The sequence below is a fragment of the Alligator mississippiensis genome, chromosome 4 (genome assembly GCF_030867095.1).
Source record: "Alligator mississippiensis isolate rAllMis1 chromosome 4, rAllMis1, whole genome shotgun sequence".
Lineage (NCBI taxonomy): Eukaryota > Metazoa > Chordata > Crocodylia > Alligatoridae > Alligator > Alligator mississippiensis.
This window is the reverse complement of record NC_081827.1, coordinates 43,523,330-43,543,585: the sequence shown is the minus strand read 5'-3', so window position 1 is coordinate 43,543,585 and position 20,256 is coordinate 43,523,330. Positions and strand designations below refer to the sequence as shown.

The window sequence follows — 20,256 nt, the reverse complement described above, 5'->3', positions numbered from 1 at the left end:
TTGTAGGAGCTCCTCCACGTGCAGCTCATAAGCGCCTATGAGCCAAGGGCAGCACTTAGCTTTAAAAGGACAGGTGATTTCATAATCATGTTACTCATTTTTGTTTTGAGCAGCTAACCAAAAATGGGCTCTTGCAGGTTATTCCAGTTAGGACAAGAAACTGACAGGGAGGTCATGTATCTTCAGTGTAATTCTATTTATTTACAAGAATGTACAAGGTCTGATGTCTGAATACAGGATGAAGCTAGCATTGAGAGACAATTTGCTTACAGCTCTAAGTCTCTCTTATCTAACACCACTCACTTGTATGGTCTTTCCGCAGACCACCTTTGAGGATCATGCTGCTTTGCTTGCTCAAGCCAGGCTCGGGCTTCCTTTGTTTCCATCTGAGTAAAAGAGGAGGAGTTAATCTATAAGGTATATACCCTGGCTTTCAAGTAAGAGAGGACACAACTGAATGCCTGAGTGGAAGGTAGTCACAGGAAGACTATCTTTAAAAAAAGGAGTTTGGAGTTAGAGCAAATGAGAAACACTATGGGAAAGAGAGCTGAGATGAACTGACTAGAAAGTTAGGAAGCATGTATTTCTAAAGATAGGTCAGTTTTGAGTCATATCTGTAGCTTCTTCTGGTCTAGGCCCTGCAGATAGATCTTGGCTATTGAACATTCTGGGACAATCTCATTCCTGGTGTAACCACTATACGATGGACTCACTCCAATGAGTATATCAGGCCCATAGGTCTTGCAGTATTGTTCAGTTTTAAAAGCAATGTTCTGGTGATAGCATTCCTGTATTGAAAGGTCCCCATTTATCAAAAACTGTAACGTAATTTAGTGATCGAACCCAATTCACAGTCCAGTGAGCTTCCTGATACTGAAACGATCACTGTATTACTTTTAATATTGTATTACTTAAGAAGATTAGGGTCCTGCAAACCCCATTCTGGCTACTTCATTGATATTTTTTAGAATCATTCTTTTCCTGTCTAAGAACAATTTTCTTAGAGGCTGGATCATTTTTTATGTTTTTGTTTAAGTTGAACAATACTTCCCTTCCAAGAAAGCAAAACAGCAAGACTAAACTTGTATTTATTTATTTATTTTGAAATGGCCGGTCCTTTGGCATGTTTCAGGTTTGGGGAACTCAGTCTCAAATACTGCAAGAAGGCTCACTAAAAAGAAGCCACTGGAAATTCATGTTCATTTTGAAAATTTGCCTGTGACTTGCCCTAAACTATAGAGGCAGCCTGTTATAGAACTGGATGGACTCCTAGAATCATGTCTATCTTGATCAAAACCATTTTTTTACATTATTTTAGGAGTGCAAATTTACTTGATTTTAGTTTCCTTTTTTCCATGTGATGACTTTAATATGTGTGGTTTCCCCACGGAAAATGGACTGAGACTGCTGAATCTTTGGTGCTTTATGTGAAATGAATTTAGTAGACAGTAAACATTTTATAAAAGAACTTCAGCAAATTTTTAATTTTCTGCAGAGTAATGATAGACTCATCCTGTTCTCAGTTCTCCCAGAAAACTGCAGTGGAAACTGTCATTTCAGTGTGTGAATTCTGCCAAGCTTAATTATACACAATAAAGCAGAGGAAATTTTCCAAATAGTTTTGGAAATGTGTTTAGACAGTTTATTTAGCTAACTTGCTGAAAAACAAATTGGAACATCAATAAACAGTCTGCTAGGATATTATGCTGTCAGAAGAATTTTAAGAGGATTGAGACTTAGAACTTCTAAGGGGAAATCACAGAGAATGAAGAAAAGGATTTCTAACACCCTAAGCTGCTCCTGGAATTTCGGCGTAGTCATGGTAAAGATATTAAAATTTAAAAAGTGGTAGCATTAGAAAACATCACTTAAAATTGTGTATGTACTATAAGCAAATGGTAGTTTGACTAAGTCTTTCACAATTTTCTGTAATATGTAAATTCTTGTGGAAGCCTTATGCTACCTCTTGGCTTACTTATTGACCCTTTGACCCAATAAGGATACATTTTGATTTCTGCTCTAGGTCAAATTTCTCTCACTGGAATCAGTCCAGAACTTGTGCACAGAGTTTAGAGAGAGGAATCAGGCCTGTACTCCTCCTTAAGTTTCTTTAGCTTCAGCTTCTCATGCGACAGTCCTACTCTTAACCATAGAAGCAAAAAAATGTGAATTTAATAATCACAGAAGAATCCTGCTTGAGATTGATAATGGAGGGTCCATCTCTAAGAATGAAGGTGCATCCTCTTTATTCTTTCATGCTGCGCTCTGTTAGTTGAGCTGCCAGCAAATGAGCCCTGCTCATGGTTTGCCTTTATTGTATCACTGATGGTGATGGTTTGCCTTTATTGTATCATTGATGGTGATGGTTTGCCTTTATTGTATCATTGACTTCACAATTTTTCACAAACCTTCATTTATTATCCTCAGCCCTAGCCCTGGGACTTAGGATGCTATCACTACCTTTTGTTTATATCTTACCTTCCAGACCCATATTTTATTGCAAGACTATCCTTTTCTCCTTATCCTTTTTGGAGCTTTATGATATTGATACCTGTTTGCTAGGAATAGAACTAAGATCTGTATTAAGTCAAATAAGACAGTGATTACCCATATACATTTCTGCTGGTTCCAAGGATTGGTTAAGTCCCACCATACCAGACTATGAATAAGAATGCAGCTGCTTTTGGCCAGGTGATCAGGCTGGCCAGCAGTAGGGATATTGCAGTGTTAAAAACAAATCCAAAATAAGTTAGTTTTCTCTTTTGTGATTTTAAGTGCTTATAACGCATAAAAAGTGCTCCCAGTTATGCATTTCTGTAACCAATCATATTGCTGATCATGCCACTATAACTCAGTTATGTTACTGATTATTAGTTAAGCTCATGTCATTGTCTATATAGTTACAAATCAGTTTTGGCACCACAAACCTTATATTTTGCTGGTTAATGAACTTAATTAAAATGTTCCTACATACTTCTCATATTTATTGTTCCAGTCTTGTGTGTACCCTCCCACGTGCTTTCCTTGTAACAGTTCATGCTAATCCTGTCCCTCTCAGGAAGTTCTTGGATGGATTCCAAAAGTTTTGATGTCCCCTGTCACTCTTTAGAGCCATGCCTTTTAACTTGCCCTTCTCTAGGCCTCCCTCATGGTTTCCAATAATAACTGTTTGTCTGATGTGGGTTGGATCTGGAAGTCATGGACTTTATATATTACTAGCTAATTGCCCATCAAGAGTGATGGATTTCAAAGAGTGTTTACATGCCCCGCCCTCCCCCCGCCGCACTCACCCTTCGGGGCTGGCCATGCAAAGACTCCTTCTGCCGCCACTGCCTCCTCCTCCTCCTCCAGCCTCTGATGTGGGGACTCCCTCCCCCCGCTCACAGCAGGGCTTCCACCCACCTCCCCTCCCCTCTCCTCCCCACTCCCCTCCCTCTCTGCTGGCTGTTGGCAGGGCTGGGCAGTGGTGAGGGGGGGGTGCCACCACCATGACTCCACCTCCCTTCCCCTCTCCACTTCCCTCCCTTCCTCCCTTCCTTGCTGCCTGGCCCCAACAACAGCCCTGCACCCACCCAGGCCTACACAGCCTCCCTCCCTCCCCGCTGCCTCCCTCTCCTTGCTGGATGTTGTTGTTGGGGCCCCCCTTCCTGCTCCCATCCCTCCCTCCCTCCCTGCCACCTGGCTCCAACAACAGCTGCCTCCATGACCCACCCCCTTTGCATCCCCTGCCCTGCTCCCCTCCTTCCTTCCCTCCCTGCCCACCACCTCCCCCTCCCTGCTGGCTGTCCTGGTGGCATCAGGGACTGGCAGCAGGGGGGCGCCACCACCATGACCCCCCACTCCATTTGTTCTCAGCCAGGGAGGCATGGGGAAGCCACAAACTTCCCCGGCAGTGGCTAAAAAGTGGGCCTGTGCAGCCCAGGCCCTCAAAGCCAATCACCACCCACCTTCTCAGTGGCCTATGCGCAGTTGGCCGAAAGCATTATGGATAAACAGACACACAGACAGACATATAGACAGACTAATTAATTTCTACTCTATCTAGTCCATTGCAATTTAGGTGGAATCACTTCATGCACCATAAAGCTTAGCTACTTGATGCAAGACAATGTTTGTTTTTTCTTTTAAATATTCTGTCATGGTTAACTTTCAGCAAGATTATCTCCAATACCTACTGTACAATAGATATTGAAAACAGAAAACAATATGGGAATTCTCAAGGGAAGTGCAATGTTAGTTTTGCTTAATGGCATGTCAATGCCATGAATGCTCTTGATTACTATTTCAGTTTATGGTTATGGGCAAGATGTCAATAAGATTAAAATGAACTGATCTTTTTCCAACCCCAAGGCTATCTAGTGTTTACTCAAACACAATAGTTACCAGATCACCCCAGCTTTTGCATACTCAGTCCTTCAGCAGTCTGAATTTGTTTAATTTCTCTGCTTGTTTGGCATTTAGGACTGAGCTTTCTTCTTCCCTCACAAGGTTGCAGAGAAATCAACTGAGAAGTTAGATCAAATACAAAATGTCCTGAGTGCTCTAACGTAATGCATACTAAGGGGAACTTTTTAAAAGGAACTAAGAGCACTAAAATAAAAGTAAAAGTCAGATGCTTGTAGCGTTATTTGGATCAAATCTAGCCTTGATGTTAGTTCACCCACGCTACTAAATTAAACCCAATTACATAAAGGTTGAATGTGTACTTGTGTACAATCCTTGTAAATAAATGCTGCCAAATACTCTCCTTGGAGTAAGCTAAATGGCACAACCAGTGATCCCAGATGAGACCTGTGTTATTCTGTGCCAGGAGGATTAAAAATGTGTGATGTTAGATTGGCAGTGAATACTCATATTTCACTTTGTGGGGGGTTCTTTGCTATTCAGTTTATGCTGTAAAGAATGTAAAATATTTTTAAAAGAACACTGATATTCTTGTCATTCAAAATATAACCTTCACAAATACCAGCTCCTGAAAAATATAAAGCAGTAAGACTCAAGACATTTAGATCCATCAGTGTGTACTCCCAGTCAGATAACCCAGTCAGCAATTAGTGTTAATATATTCTAAATATATTGACTTTTTGACAAAGACAAGGGCAGCTTTATTACTCAGCTCACTTAGACCTAAATTCACAAAAGGAGACTGAAAAGAGCAACATTTATTAGATCTGTCATCATTGAGCTGAGCCAAAGGCAATCCTTTTAACTGGGAGTTATCATGTAAAATAATCTATTAATTTAAACACATGAGTGCATTACAGTAAGATTTGGAAGAAAAAAGCATCCCAATATCAGTTTAGCCAAATCAGCTGAGCTTTTGGATAGGCCAATAAATATAGAGAAGGGTCATTTCTGCTTTTCTTCCATATTCCTGGCCTTTTGCTCAAAATGACTTGTTAAGTATGTTTAGAGTCATGTATGTATACCTTCCATTGCTCCAATTTGATTTCAGAAGTCATGAAATTCCCCTTAAGTATGTGGTTATTTCTTTTTCACTTGATTAGTTGTCTATTCATAAACAGAGGCAACCCCCCCACAGCCCTGACCACCACCACAATTTCTAATTGAATTCTTCATTCCACCACTAGCACTCCAAACTAAAAATATTTCATCAGAAAGTGTTGCCTTCTTTAAGAATGTGTTGTCGTATGTCAGGGCTGTTCAGGTGGCAGTCCATGGGCCACATGTGGCCTCTGAATGGTTAACATGCAGTTCCTGGGCTGAGATCTCCCTATCTTCTTTGGCTTTCACTGCCTGACCCTGCCCATGGGTTTGGAGATGAGGAAGCTCAAGGCTAGGTGTCTTGTGGGGACCCAGGGACCATGTATTGAGCAGTGTGGCGTACTAGCATGATACAGCAGGGCACCTGCTGCACAGCACTGTGGGAAGGACCCATGTAGCGTGTGGGGCATGGGGGAGCTGGGACTGTACAACAGAGTGGTCTTCCTCACAGTGTGGGTGGGGAGGGGAGAACATGACACAGCATGCAGCCACAGGGGTCCGTGTAGTTGTATCTGGGCCCTGCAGGGAGGCCTTGCATCCCCCATTCAGCAACTCAGAAGTTGGAGCCCTGTTGCACAGTCATCAAAACAGGAAAGTCCGATCAAAACAAACAGTAGACTTTGTTAGTCCATAGATACATTTTTATAACTTTGTTTTTTTTAACAAAAAAGATACAAAGCTATCAGTGGGGATCTGATCCTACTCCATCCTTTATGAACGCATGCACTTCATTCAGCAATAAAAACTCTTTATATTATAGATACACTTTGATAGAAGGATCAAAAGGCCCAAGACTGCATAAGTCCTATTCTTTTCTTCAAAAGACACTAAGCAGAATCAATATACAATGCGGTAATGTTCTGTAATTGCTCTAATATCTTAGAAATGATCAAAGCAGAATTTCTCCATTATTATGGTATTTCCATTGTTACTAAAGGATTTGTTTCTGTCCAGTTTTGTCATATGACGTTTAATTTGGTCTGCTGTTGATGTATGTAGTGTCCCTAAAATTGTAAGCACTTTAATGACTTACGTTTTCTAATTTGTATTGGCTCGTTGTGTTGGGAGGTAGGTAACAGGAATGACTTACCCCCTGTTCCTGAGATCTTGGAGCCAGCTGGCAGGCAGGGTGTAAGCTAAGTACAGTTTATTAGAGGTATGGGCAGAGTGTCAACTGATAACTCTAGGAGGACAGAAGAAGCCTACCAGAGGCTACCCACATCCTCCCAGTTTTCCTTTCTCTGCCTTTGTAACTCCCCTTGCTCACATACTTGTAGGCTGTCCCGGGTTGCAGTAACATCTGTGATCCCAGCAGAAGGGAGATAGAGGATTTCAGTTCTGTGGAAGTCTGGATTCCTGCCTCCATTGCTTTCTCTGGAAGATCTGACAACAAAATCTCTGTAGAGCTCCTTTGTAGTCCACAATGTACTAGCATGACTATCTTCAGCTTTGGTCAAAAACAGGCAAAGCTTCCCCTTACAGGAAGCAACTTCAGAATTTGTCTTTTCTGCAAAGGAGAGAATCAATTACAAATAAAATAATTCCCTCTCTAGCCATTTCAGTAATAAGTTACTGTACATACAATTACCAATACCCTCACTAGGTAGATTGCTGGCAATATTAGCCCAAGTTAATGCTGGATAAAGATTCAGCTGTCATTGTTTTGGGGGGGTTCAGTTCCATCTCTGGCACTGAGAGGTTTTTTTGAACACCAGTATAATATGCCAATAATGTAATAACCATTATCCAGAAAGATGGCTGATAAAACATCTCATTTTGCATAGATAGGTATCACAGGTTAAACTAACGGTAAAATGTTACTGTCGGAGAATAAAGATGAGTTATGTTGTTCCAGAACAGGTCGTTAATCAGTCTGAGATAAGGATGTGCGCCTCTGAGAGATGAGGTAAGAATTTTATTGTCTCCATCTCCTATCCCTCTCTGCTCATCACAAAAGGTCTGGACAGAACAGTCCCAAACTATCTGGGAATACTTCCCAGTGGTGTGACTAACTATGGATCCAAAAAGATAAATCACCTACACTGTACGTACTCATTGTCATGAAAAAGAGCTATTCTTCCATTATATCATATCATTAATGTAATGTGTAAATTAAACTGAATTAGATGTCAATAAAAATATAGATTTAAAACAGAATAATTCTTAATTCCATAAGAAATGTTACCTATGTTATTGTTACAAATTACACATCATACCACATACATACACATAATGTATAGCCATATTATATAGATTAGTCTTCTTGGAGAGTCACTGGCATTAGCATTTGGAATAATCTGGTGCACATTCTAGTGCAATGGGTTTGGCTGATAGTTTTTTTGTTCAGTGCGAGGGCAAGCTATAATCCTTCCCTACATACCTGAAAAACTTGCACAATACATGAAGCTTGCAGAGGTAGCACTAGGTTTCTCAAAGGGGACAGATGAAGTAACATAATGGTGTACATATCTTTATACCTGCAGAGTTGACCAGATAGAAGATGTGCACCTGCCACCATTTTAATAGTTATGGAGAATATGAAAAGTGTAACTAAGGGCTTAATTCTTAGGTCCAACTGACAGGAACTAGTAAAGAAGGTGGGAAAGTGGGTTGATTATTTGCTTGTGTTTGGAGCTAGTTGGGGCTAATTCAGATTTGGCAGTTATTTAAAGCAGTCTTCAAATTATTTTTAATTCCACCTGACTTCTCACATCCCTTAAACATTGGTCTGGGAACTTGAAAAGCAGCGCAGACTTGTTTCACCCTTTTGGCCTGGCCACACCCAGCATGCTAGAGGGTCCGAAGCTATAGTGGAATGGTATCTCCACAATGCAGGGATGCTCTAAGGCCCAAATAATTCACCTTTACAGTCCCTTTTCACAACCAAAACAGTGCAGAGGCAATAGGAAGAATTGGGCTCTTGAGCTCTGAATGGTGTCTTGACTAAACATTTTTCAGCACTAATATCTTACATGGTTACTACTTCAGCATTCTTGTCAAGTAAAATATTCAGTCTTGGTGAGGAGGGCCACTGCCTAGCCAGAGTTGTAAAATCATTGAGCCTTACTATATCTATGAGCCCCCAGGTGCCTTGCAAAGGGCGCAGTGAGCATTTGTTCCCGACTTGTGCACTTCCTGACTCAGCTCTTTTGGTATATGTAAAGGCATGTGGAAGGAGAGAGGCTCATTTTTTTTCACTCTTTGAGAAAGTTTCCACTGAACTAGAACTGAGGAAAGTATATGCTATTTGTGTCACTTGCTCATAATGTTGTTTTGGAAAAATCATCCAGTAAAAATATTTTATAACAGAATAAATGAGGGAAAAGTATATCTTTGGGAGCAAAGTTATGCCACTTGTGAATGTAGGAATCATGAATATAAGCAGCATGCAAGTATGTTGCATCACGACAAGGGTCTGTTTGAAATTTGAAACAGGAAAGTCATAAAAAAGAAAATAGCACCCACTTTCCATCCTAGAGCCAGTAAATGGCCACAGCATTTTGGACTTACAGTGTGTCTTAAATTCTGGGGATCTCTAAGTGCTTTATAACATTTCATAAATTAAGATTCAGAACAACCTTGTGATATAGGTAAGCAAAGTATACCTAAATGACTGCAAATAAGTAAAGGCACCAAGCACGTACATGGCTGTGCTCATAGTTACTTATATATGACTCATTGGTAGAATGAAAAATAAGTCTGAGGGTAATGAGTCTGCTCCTTGTGTCCTATGGGACACCACTCCTCTGACAGGCCTGACGTATTTTATTCCTCTGATCTTCTGCTGTGCTTCTTTGCTGAATAAGCAGGTTCTCTTCTTATTGAAAGGTGACAATATTTCCATAGCTGCAAACAGTGTCTGTTGTATGGATGCAACAAAAAGATACTTCACCTACTACTATAACTGTATCATCTCTTTTCTGCTTTAGGTTAGGCAATTGTTGAAAATCCTCCTGGAACTGGAAGCAATAAAAAGGTATGACAGGAATGTCACACCTGTTATACCCTTAAGGCATATTGCTTAATGTGAATTCTAGTGGAAAAATCCATTCCTTTGCTAAAGCTTTTGACAGATGTTCTGAGTACCTGTGGAGCATTTCATTTTTGCTTTCTCAGAAGCAGCTGATGCTTCTCTACATGCTGAGACATTCACTGAAATGGAAGACCTAAGACAAACTCAAACTTTTTGTGGCATTGTTGTCCATAAGGGAGCATCCTGCCTGGTCTTCATCATTGTTGTAGTTACTTGCTGCTCATCTTTGAATATAAGAGCTCCTCCCCTCATCCCCAATTCACCTTTCCTGTCCATCTGGAATGCACCTACTGAGCTTTGTACAGAAAAGACTGGAGAACAGCTGGATATGAGACTATTCCACTTTACTGGAAGCACACTGAAGACATCCACAGGCCAGAACATCACTATATTTTATGCAGATAGGCTTGGTTATTATCCTTACAAAGATGAAAACACAGGTGATATGTACTATGGTGGACTTCCCCAAACGGTCTGTCTGGAGCTTCATTTAAAAAAAGCCAAAGATGACATTCATTTTTATATACCTTCTGATGAACAGGTTGGCTTGGCTGTCATTGACTGGGAAAACTGGAGGCCAACCTGGAAAAGGAATTGGGGACCAAAAGATGTTTACAGACAGGAGTCTGTTCAGTATGTTCAGCAGAGAGATCTAAATCTATCAGAAACTGAAGTCAGGATTGCAGCCAAAATGGAATTTGAAGCTGCAGCAAAATCACTTATGTTGCAGTCTTTAAAACTGGGGATATCAATGAAGCCAAATCGTTTGTGGGGATATTACCTTTACCCAGACTGCTATAACTATGATTACAAACAAAATCCTGACAGTTATACAGGAAGCTGCTTAGATATTGAAATAGCAAGAAATAATGAACTTAACTGGCTGTGGGACGAAAGCACAGCCCTTTACCCATCTGTTTATTTGGAGGCAGCCTTGAAATCTTCCAAAAATGCACCGCTCTTTGTTCGTAACAGAGTTCAAGAAGCCATTAGAGTTTCTAATGTCTCCAATTCCACCTATCCAATTCCAGTTTTTGTATATACACGTCCAGTATTCACAGATTTGTATCAGGAATATCTCTCTCAGGTGAGTGAGGCTTGGCCACCTTTTAAATACTTGCAATTTAAAGTACAATAAATATGTAGGAACAAACCAATAAATGACCTTTGCAAGGGGAGGGGGGGATTGGATTTTCATGAGACAACCCTGTATTGGAAAGGATTGAAGACATGAATTGAAAAGGATCTGTGCAGACATAAAGTTATAAAGCTTAGGTTAATGCAGTAAATAAATGTGGGCAAGCTAATCATTTAGGACCTACCTCTCAGCCTCTAAGGAGTACGTTCATGTATAATGCCCAGGAGCACCTATCCAGAAGATCTTGTTAGTTGAGTTCTTTCTCCTGCTGTTCTTTACCTGTAGTGCCCTCTGCTTGCCAGAGCTAAATGAACAGTAGGAAGCACTGGATTTTTTTATGCTCCTGGCTCAAACAGGGCATTTGAATTTGGTTTCCATGAACTCTGGCCAGAAGGTAATTTGAGAAAATTGGTGATAAACTTGGTGAAGTGTTGGCATGTTGATGAGTAAATACCAGCCCGGTTCAAACCTTAGTTCTCTAATTACATAAAAAGAGATTTTTAAAATAGCAATAGGTGTCCACATTGTTTTGAATCACCTGCTGTACTTTGTCCTAGAAAATACAGGTATAACCAAGAACAGGATTTTTCTTTCATTCTGTATAGTTACTCACCCTATTCAGTGTGGTTATTCTGGTTTGTAGGGTATGGTATGTTTTGTAATATGTAGAATATATTTACATTAATATTAAACCTTATACATTTGCTTTCAGGATGACCTTGTAAATACTATTGGAGAGTCTGCTGCTCTTGGTGCTTCAGGAATTGTAATCTGGGGAGATATTAATTTAACATTGAGTGAGGTATGTACTATTAACTATATTCATTTTTTAAAGAGTAATAAAGATTTTTTTAATAGGATAATATTTCTTTTACACCAGGTCTTCTGCTTTAGAATGATTGATGATTCAATATTGTCTTCTCTCAGAAGAAAGCAAAGATCTGGAAGTTTGTAGGTTTCATGTGCCACTGTACAATGAGGGTTTGTTCCTTCAGAAGTCTTTGAGAAGGAATGTTGTGAGAGGCAAGGATTTCTTAGGATGATTTCTTTTATTGGACCAACTGCATAGTTGGGATAGAGTTAGACAAGCTTTTGAATGTAAGACTTTCTTCATCAGATCTGGCCTGAAAAGTTAGCATTCAGTTTTTGATTTAATTTGTACTTGTTTGGCGTTGAGTATATCTATCATTTTCTGGTGCCTGAGCCACCCTTGGCACCAGTAATTTATACACATGATCACTATGACAGGTTTTTACATGAGCAACAGCCTTTTAGTCTTCAATTTACATGTGACTGCTGTGAGTAAATGGGATTGTTTACACCCCAGTTGTAACACTTAAGTGCAACTTATGCAATAACTGTAAGTGATTATAGGAATAAAGCTGTGTGTACCTGGAACACGCCGTCTGTGCATAACAGATTCACGACCTTCTTCCTTTAAATCATTCCACTGATCCCACTTCATCAAACCTCTGCCAAGAAATTAATCAAGGCTGCCCTAAGAGGAGGAGGAGTTAGGGACATTTTTATACATGAATAATAATAAAATGTAATAGCAAGAAACCTGCCAATCGATTCTCTGAGAACTTGGATGGTATGAGATATGCTTCTCTTTTGCCATTTTGCATAGGCTTTTTCCCCCCAGATTGTATTCTCATTGGGATAAAGACAAGTAGGGAGGGAAGAGTATGAAGAACCTAAGTTGTATAGTATGAAGAACCTAGACAGATCTTTCAAAAACATTAAGAAGCCTAACTTCCATCACCTTAATTGACTAAACTCAGTGCTGTTAGTTATGTTCTACACTTGCTTAGTGAAGTGTATCAGAGACTTAAATGTGAAAGTACCTAATTTATGAGACACAAAGAGGCTTAGCTGAGACATAGGTACCTGTGATGCTCATCTGGGGTAAGAGGCAGTGCCTCTGTGCATGTGTAATAATTAAATTTTAGGCACTTAAATCAATGTTCACCAGAAAACTTGAATGCCAAAGGTGGCTTGGACACCTCAGTAGGTTAGGCAGGTTTTCAGTGAATCACTCTCTTTAGCTTAGGTACCTGGCTTCTTTCTGAGTTCTATTATGAATATCATCTTCAGAATTCAGTGTTTGTAATTAGATCAATACCTCAGGTAGATATACACTCAGAAATAACCCCCCCCCCCCCCCCCGGCATAAACCATGCCAAGCAGGCATGAAACATGTACATTATATAAGAGTTTTTTCTCCTTCACAATCAATTAAATGTCTTTTGAGATTATTTTTAAACTCATAAATCTTTTTCCCCTTCAAAGCCACCACGAAGATTTCAGATCATTCCTTGAAAACCTCTTTCTTCCACAGCTATCATATAGTATGTCATAGCTCAGGAAAAATAAAAGGCTTTTGAGTGATGATTCAGTAGAAAACACATTACTCAGGATTCTGCATGATCTGTTATAGTTTCATAGATGTTAGGGGCTAGAAGGGACCTTGTAAGATCATCAGGGCCAGCCCCCAAATGAATTGGGAAAGCTATGGCCTTAACCACTTGGCCAACTTGTCACTGCTTTAATAAAGAAGGGGTACCCAGATTTGAACTGAGAACTGATTTGAACTCTTGATCTGCAGTCAAATGCTCTACCCCTGAGCTATACCCCCCTGTTAGAAGCAGACCTTCTCTGACGGAGAACTTAACCCAGGCCACGGCAGTGAACACACCAAGTCCTAGCCATTAGACCAATATGTAAACACTATACAAGAGAAATATGATTTTTTTTGAAACTTCACTAAATACAAGGGTTGGCAAGCCAGTCAATTAACTGGACAGTATTTGAATGAAAATTTTTGGTTGATCAAAGATTATAGCAATTTTACAAAAGAAGCCTTACTTTTTTTGTAATTTTCTTAACAAAAATATGATTTTTCATTTTTGACATATCTCTTAATGGAAAATTTGTGCTTTTTCTGTGTATTTGGACCTACTGGCAATTTTTTACAATTTTTGACAGATATTTGGCTGGTCAATTGAACTTAATATTACTGGTTAAATGCTCAACCCTACTGAATACAACTACTGCAAAAAGCTATCAGTATATCTTCTTTAGATAGAGATCTAGAGATAAAAAATCTCCACCATCTAGCCAGCAAAACTTTTCCCATATCTTTTCGACTTTATGATTAAAGTTGCTTCCAACAGCCAGTAATGGTTGTCTACAACAGGGGTGGGCAATTATTTCAGTTGGAAGGCCACTTACCAAGTTTTGGCAAGCTGTCGAGGGCCGCATGGGTAGCTCCATCCCCTGGTCATCATCTTATGACCTGAATTCCTGCTCCCTAACTCCTGACCTCCTTCTGGGACTCCAGAAGTCCCTCCCCTTGCCCCCAGAAGTTCTCTTTTCAGTAAGGGGTTTCGGCATCTCAGAACCAGAAAAATACCAAATTATATTCTAAAAATCGAACATCTACAACATTTATTAATTTGATTTTTAAAAATATTTTGTCCTGCTTTACATGTATGTGTGTAGTATAGATAGAAGTCATTTCACAATACCTTAAAATGAAGTCTTACTCTTGTATATTGTGGGGGAGGTGCATGGGGGCTGGGTATAGGTTGGTGGGGTACTGTGGGTATGTGGGGTATGGGAGAGGGTGTGGGTGTCTGGGAGGGTGGATAGGTGTGGGAGTGTGGGTCTGGGGTGAGGGAGCATGTGAGTGTGTGTGGATATGTGGGGTGTGGGTGGGTATGGGGTTTGTGGGGGAGATGGTAGGAGGGAGGCTGGGGTGTGTGAGGGGGTGTGGGTATGGGGGGTCTGCATGTATGGCAGTGTGAGCGGGGGTGTGGGTGTATGTGTATGGTGGGTTATGTGTGTGGGACTCACCCTATGAACATTCTCTCTCTGTCTTTCTGTCTTTTTTCCTTCCTACACTGCACGCGCGTGCACACGCGCGCGCACACACACACACACACACACACACTCTCCCACTCCTAGCCCTGGGGTATTGGCATGGGCCCCATGCTCTCATGGTCATAGAGATGCAGCTGGGATCCAGGAAAGTGTGACAGTCAAGGGCAAGTTGCAGCAAGCAGGTGCATGGGTGCACAGTGACAGCTGGGCAAGAGCGCAGGGCCTGTACTGGTGTCCTGGAGCCAGGGCTGGTGGGGCCCAGGGCGGGGAAGCAGGAATGTGGGGTCTGGGCTAACACAGGCTCTATGGGGCCAGGCCAAGCAGGTCCCCCCTCTCCCTGCTGGCACAGCCTGGGCTGGTTCCCATGAGCTGGCTCGCTCCCATTTCACTACACCTGCTGCCACTTTTACCACTTTCCTGCCCACCACTGTGGCACCCTGGCACTACATGGTTCCTGGCTGTATAGCCAGACTCCAGGACTCAGCAGGATCCAGCCTGGCCCCAAGGATTGGGGCGATCACCCACGGTCCTCCCCTGCCTCCCTCCCCCCCACTCTTATCTTAATTTCACTCTTGGGTGAAGGGAGGTGGGAACAGTCCCATGGTCCCAGGCTAGAGGCCTCTGGTAGGCCTTGCTGCTGGGCTGCAGCGTCCTGCTGCCGGTTTCCCCTGGGCCCTACCACCCCTGACTCCTGTCATCTTTGACAGGCAGCCAGGAGCAGATAAATATTAATTTTCTAATTTTTTTAGGGGCCCCATGGGCCAGATACAATGGTCTGGCAGGCTGCATTTGGCCCACGGGCCGTATTTTGCCCAATCCTGGTCTACATCATCTGTATTTTCAGCTCTTCAAGATAAATATTTTTAATTAGCCTTGACATTATTTTTGTCAAAGTCACAAAAATTTCCACATGCAATTTCTTTATAAAGCTTTAAAAATCTGTGTTTCTTTTCATAGAATACATGCAGGACTTTGAGCAGCTACCTCAGGGACACTCTGAATCCTTACATCATTAATGTAACAATGGCAGCCAAAATTTGTAGCCAGGCATTATGTAAGGACTCTGGTGCATGTGCACGGAAGAACTGGAATACCAGTGACTATCTTCATCTGAACCCAGAGAATTTTGTAATTTGGACAACAAAGGAGGGGAAATATGCTATAAAAGGGCAACCAACATTTCAGGACCTGCAGCAGCTTATAGATAAATTTGATTGTCGCTGTTATGCAGGCTACAGGTGTGAACCTAGAGTTGATGTAAATGACATCCATCACATCAGCTCTTGCATTTTGCAGGATATTTGTGTTCAAGTATCTTTAAATTCACTTGCTAATATAGAAGCCTCTGAAGGAAGGACTTTTTCCAACACAAGTAAATCTTCATTTACCCCACAGAAAAACATGAAGTTGCCAGTTCATAATGAAATGGAAGATTTTCAACCTCCTGTTTGGAATAATGTAATTAGTGTGTCTACTGCTGGGCCCAGGAATGTCTCAACTAGCAGCAATAATGATATCAGGACAATCACTATTCATAACCTCAATAGTTCATCATCTGATGAAATGAGGTTGTTGAATCTAGTTTGTTTAATTTTATTTTTGAAAAAACTTATCTAAAAACCCATGGCACTCCTTCTTTGAAGTGTCAGAATTAGGGATTCAGAAGTTTTAGTTCCTATAAGGGAACATTTCTAAAATATGAATATTGGAGATTTTAAAAGTGCCTAGTTCTACCCACTTTTTCTATTCCTTAAGACTTTAAATAACCTTGAATTAATGTTTTTTTTTTCTGTTTGGTTTTATAAACTTCTGTTTGTTTGTTGATATTATGGTGTCAGATATTTCAATGACAGGAAAATCAAAAATGAATATTTTGTGACTGTAATTTTGTATTTGATATATATAGTTTGGGGAAATATTTATAATATTAGATTGTATATTTCAAGATAAGTAAGTAAAGTTCACCCCAACTGGATTTAAATGAGTCTTGAGTTATGCGTAGCTGTGGAGCTCTGATGGGATGAATTGAATCAAATATGAATATGTAATTAGTTTTTGAGTTAAATTTGGCATCAAGGGAATGGTTAGCAGTGAACAACTTATTCAAAAATGTATCTTCCTTCTGTCCTTTTATAATATTTACAGGAGCACTGAGATATATCCAATAATTGGATTTATTGAATGACTATTTTTCTTTTAAAAAAGTATTAATTTTACCTGATGAAAGATTGCAAACTATTCATGTCAAATATTTTAGATGTGTTTGTTTATTGTGACTAGTCATAAAATCCACATAGTATTTTTATTCCCTCATTGGATGAGTTAGTCTCATATTCACAAGGATGGATTAAAGAAGTAGCTAGATCTTTGAAATTCCATGGAAAAGAGAACAGGTAGGGGTGAAGTAGGATTGGGGAATTGTTAACCTTTTCTTTTCTGGGTCTCTGCTTTTGCTGAAGCATTGTTCCTAGAAAAAAAAGTGATTAACATTTAATGCTTGGGCACATACATTAAATTTAATTTTCTCTCTCAGATTCCCAGGTGACTGGTACTGGCCTGGGATGGGTATTGTTCAATGTCTGAACTAATAATTTGAAGATGGAATTGAGCTTGTACTTAGTACATTTAGAAACAAAAACAAAGTTGGATAATAGCTGTAGTGATCATTGGGTTCAAGTAAATACAGGCATACAATGAATGAGAAGAACTAAACAACAAACTTTAATTGTCAAATATTAGGCAACTTCTACAGGCCCTTTGTAACTCTAACTAGCTAAATGCTCCCTAACTGAGGAATCATCTCCTAATAGCCAACTCCCTCAATCCCCTGTTAGGGAGCTGTAGCAAGGTGTGGGTTCCAGGGGTAGCTATAACACCCTCTGGTGACCCTTGCACTCCTCTGGCTCTAGGGTGCCCTCTCCTTCTTGCTTTCCTGCTATGCCTTAATGTATTTGTTTGATCAAAAGGGAGGTTGTCTAAGAGTCCTAGAGTGAGCCCAAGTTCTTCTGGCCACTGGCAGGTCCCTCCCAGACCCCACTGGTCTCAGTTCTGCCCCTCTTGGGCTAAATGGGCACTCCTGACCATCCATGCCCCACAGGGTACCTGTAACATTAAGACTTCATAGACTTCATAGACATTAGGGCTGGAAGAGACCTCAGAAGATCATTGAGTCCAGCCCCCTGCCACAGGGGCAGGAAGTCAGCAAGGGTAATAGGATCCCAGCAAGATAAACATCCAAATTTCTCTTGAAGGCATTCAAAGTAGGTGCTTGAACCACCTCTGGTGGCAAGCTATTCCAGACCTTGGGGGCTCAGACAGTAAAGAAGTTCTTTCTTATGTCCAGCCTGAAATGGTCATGGAGGAGTTTACGCCCATTTGACCTTGTCATTCCTTGGGGTGCTCTGGTGAACAAACGTTCACCCAGATCCTGATGAGCACCCCTCATAAACTTATAGGCAGCCATCAGATCACCCGAGCCTGCACTTTTCCAGGCTGAAGAGTATCATGTCTCTCAGCCTCTCATCATAAGGTCTGTTTTCCTGACCTCTGATCATGCGTGTGACTGTCCTCTGGACTCTCAAGCTTCTCCACATCCTTTTTGAATTGTGGGGTCCAAAACTGGATGCAGTACTCCAGCTGCAGTCTCACCAAGGCCAAGTACAATGGGAGAATGACATCCTGGGATTTGCTTGAGAAGCATCTATGGATGCACACCAGCACAAGGACTATTCACAGCCTCCAATCTTCCCTACAGCCATGCCCATGCCTTGCAGGTGTAACTGTACAATCACTCCCTTTTTGGCAGCTTTGGCCTTCTTGGTCTCCACCCCTTTTCTGTAGCTGGGCCATCTAGGTTGGGCCTACTGTGCTGGACCTGGTTTCTAGGATCCAGTTCTTGTCTCAATAACTTTAGTCTTGGGGCAGAAAAAAGAAAAGAGGAAAAAAATTGAGGTCTAGAAAACATGACACATGAGGAAAGGTTGAAAGAATTCTGTAGAGGGGAATGCTGACAGCATAATTTGGTAAGTCTTCAAATACTAAAAGTGTTGTTACAGAGAGGATGGTGATTACCAATTCTCTGTTTCAGCAGGACAGGTCAAGAAGCAATGACTCTAAATTACAACAAGGGAGACTTGTGGCAGATACTAGGGAAGGGTGGTAAGTATTGAAACAGATTCCCAGAGAAAGTGTAGAACCTGCTATTGGAAGTGTGTAAGTGCAGCTTGTACAACTACAGTATTTGTTTTTATCCTTTAGACAGGAATGCTTTTGCCTCATGTGTAGGAGGGTTGGAACTGGACTCAGTGGGTGTGTCTACATGAGCTGCTCACTGTGCAGTTGTTATTGAGCTGTCATTTAGTACTTGCATTTCTAAATAACTGTGTAGTAACTGGTCTTACTACACCAAGGCTATTTATTTCATATTGGGAGCAAATATTTTCAGATTTTTTTTCATGGTACAGCAAGACCTACTTCACATTAATATTATATAAATTATTACAACAATTACAAAAAATGGCCTCCAAAGATAATGAAGGTTGAGAAGTTAAGTACTCAAAAGTTAGAGAATGTCAGAATCAAGGTTACTTCTGCATCCTTAATTTGCCCTCCTCTTTGAGGATATCCACAGTTTTTAATTATATGTTCACATTATATTAATGAGATCAATAATTTATTTTAGCTTCAACATTTGATATATGACCCATTGCCGTATTTATTGCACATTAGACCTGCTCTAAATACAGAATTATTTTTTTCCTCATGGACCGTTCTGTGATGATCCTCCCTCTAGTATCTTAGTGCTTCAAAAATGTTAATGCATTTATTTTCACAAAATCCCTGTCAGGTGGGATGGGAGAGACTCCAATTTATAGATGGGGAACTGAGGCACAGAGAGATGATGGTGAAAAATGCCCATCAATTTGCTTTTTTAAGTGCCCTGTTTGTGGTGACTAGCACCTTCATTTTCAGAACCCTTAGCATTATATACTTTTTAATATGATGAAGGCAGAGTTCTCTTATATCATTGCAGCATGAATGCTTGGCCCTTTTTCAAAGCAGATTTTTAGGACTTAGTTGTACCAGAGGCTATGGACAGGCATCACATTTATGCTTGTAGAAAAGTCTTTTTTTCCTGGCACAAAAAAGAGTATACAGCCATTTTAAGGGGTTTCTTGTAGAAGAGAACTGGCTCTTAGCAAGAAGGTTAGATCACTTCCAGCCAGAAAGAGCTCTCTCCTCCTACACTAACTTGAATTGCTGTATGCTTCTCCAGGGCAGTAAGGACCACCAGCATCCCATAGTTCCTCATTCTTCTTCCCTCCCTCCAAAGGAGAGAGAGGGAAGAAGGGCCCTGAATCTTTTGTAGCCTGCCCAGAAGCAAGATGTCAGGGAGCCCTATGAGTCCCCTGTTGTCAGCGTCAATAGCTGCCAGCCACCGAACAGACCTGGGACACATTAGGTCTGTGCAAGGGTGGGGGGTATTTCCTGAGCCTGGAAACACAAGTGCCTGGTGCTTCTTGAATCTGGGGGGGACATCCGCAGAAGCCGCCGCTCTGTTGGGGGGGCATCAGTCCTGCCGACAGCATCGGTGTCAGCCATCGGGGGGGGCACCGGCCCTGTTGGGGGGGGGGGGAGGGACGTGCACCCCTGTGCACCTCCTACCAGTCATCTATGGCTGGAAAATGTACCTCTG

General features: G+C 41.1%; 1 protein-coding gene across 1 annotated transcript; it reads left to right on the top strand.

Moving 5' to 3' along the window:
• The first annotated feature begins 7,358 nt into the window (after positions 1–7,358).
• LOC109284220 (hyaluronidase PH-20) lies at positions 7,359–16,289 on the top strand. Its single transcript, XM_019491831.2, has 4 exons — positions 7,359–7,411; positions 9,435–10,625; positions 11,389–11,478; positions 15,519–16,289. Exons 2-4 carry the CDS (start codon positions 9,663–9,665, stop codon positions 16,176–16,178), a joined length of 1,713 nt encoding a protein of 570 aa, XP_019347376.1. The 5' UTR covers positions 7,359–7,411; positions 9,435–9,662; the 3' UTR covers positions 16,179–16,289.
• The last annotated feature ends 3,967 nt before the right edge of the window (positions 16,290–20,256 follow it).

Excerpts from the sequence above, each read along its gene's own strand:
- LOC109284220 (XM_019491831.2), top strand. The coding sequence starts at position 9,663 with ATGGAAGACCTAAGACAAACTCAAACTTTTTGTGGCATTGTTGTCCAT. Across the intron at positions 10,626-11,388 it reads ATCAGGAATATCTCTCTCAG|GATGACCTTGTAAATACTAT; the intron begins GTGAGTGAGGCT and ends ATTTGCTTTCAG. Across the intron at positions 11,479-15,518 it reads TTAATTTAACATTGAGTGAG|AATACATGCAGGACTTTGAG; the intron begins GTATGTACTATT and ends TTCTTTTCATAG.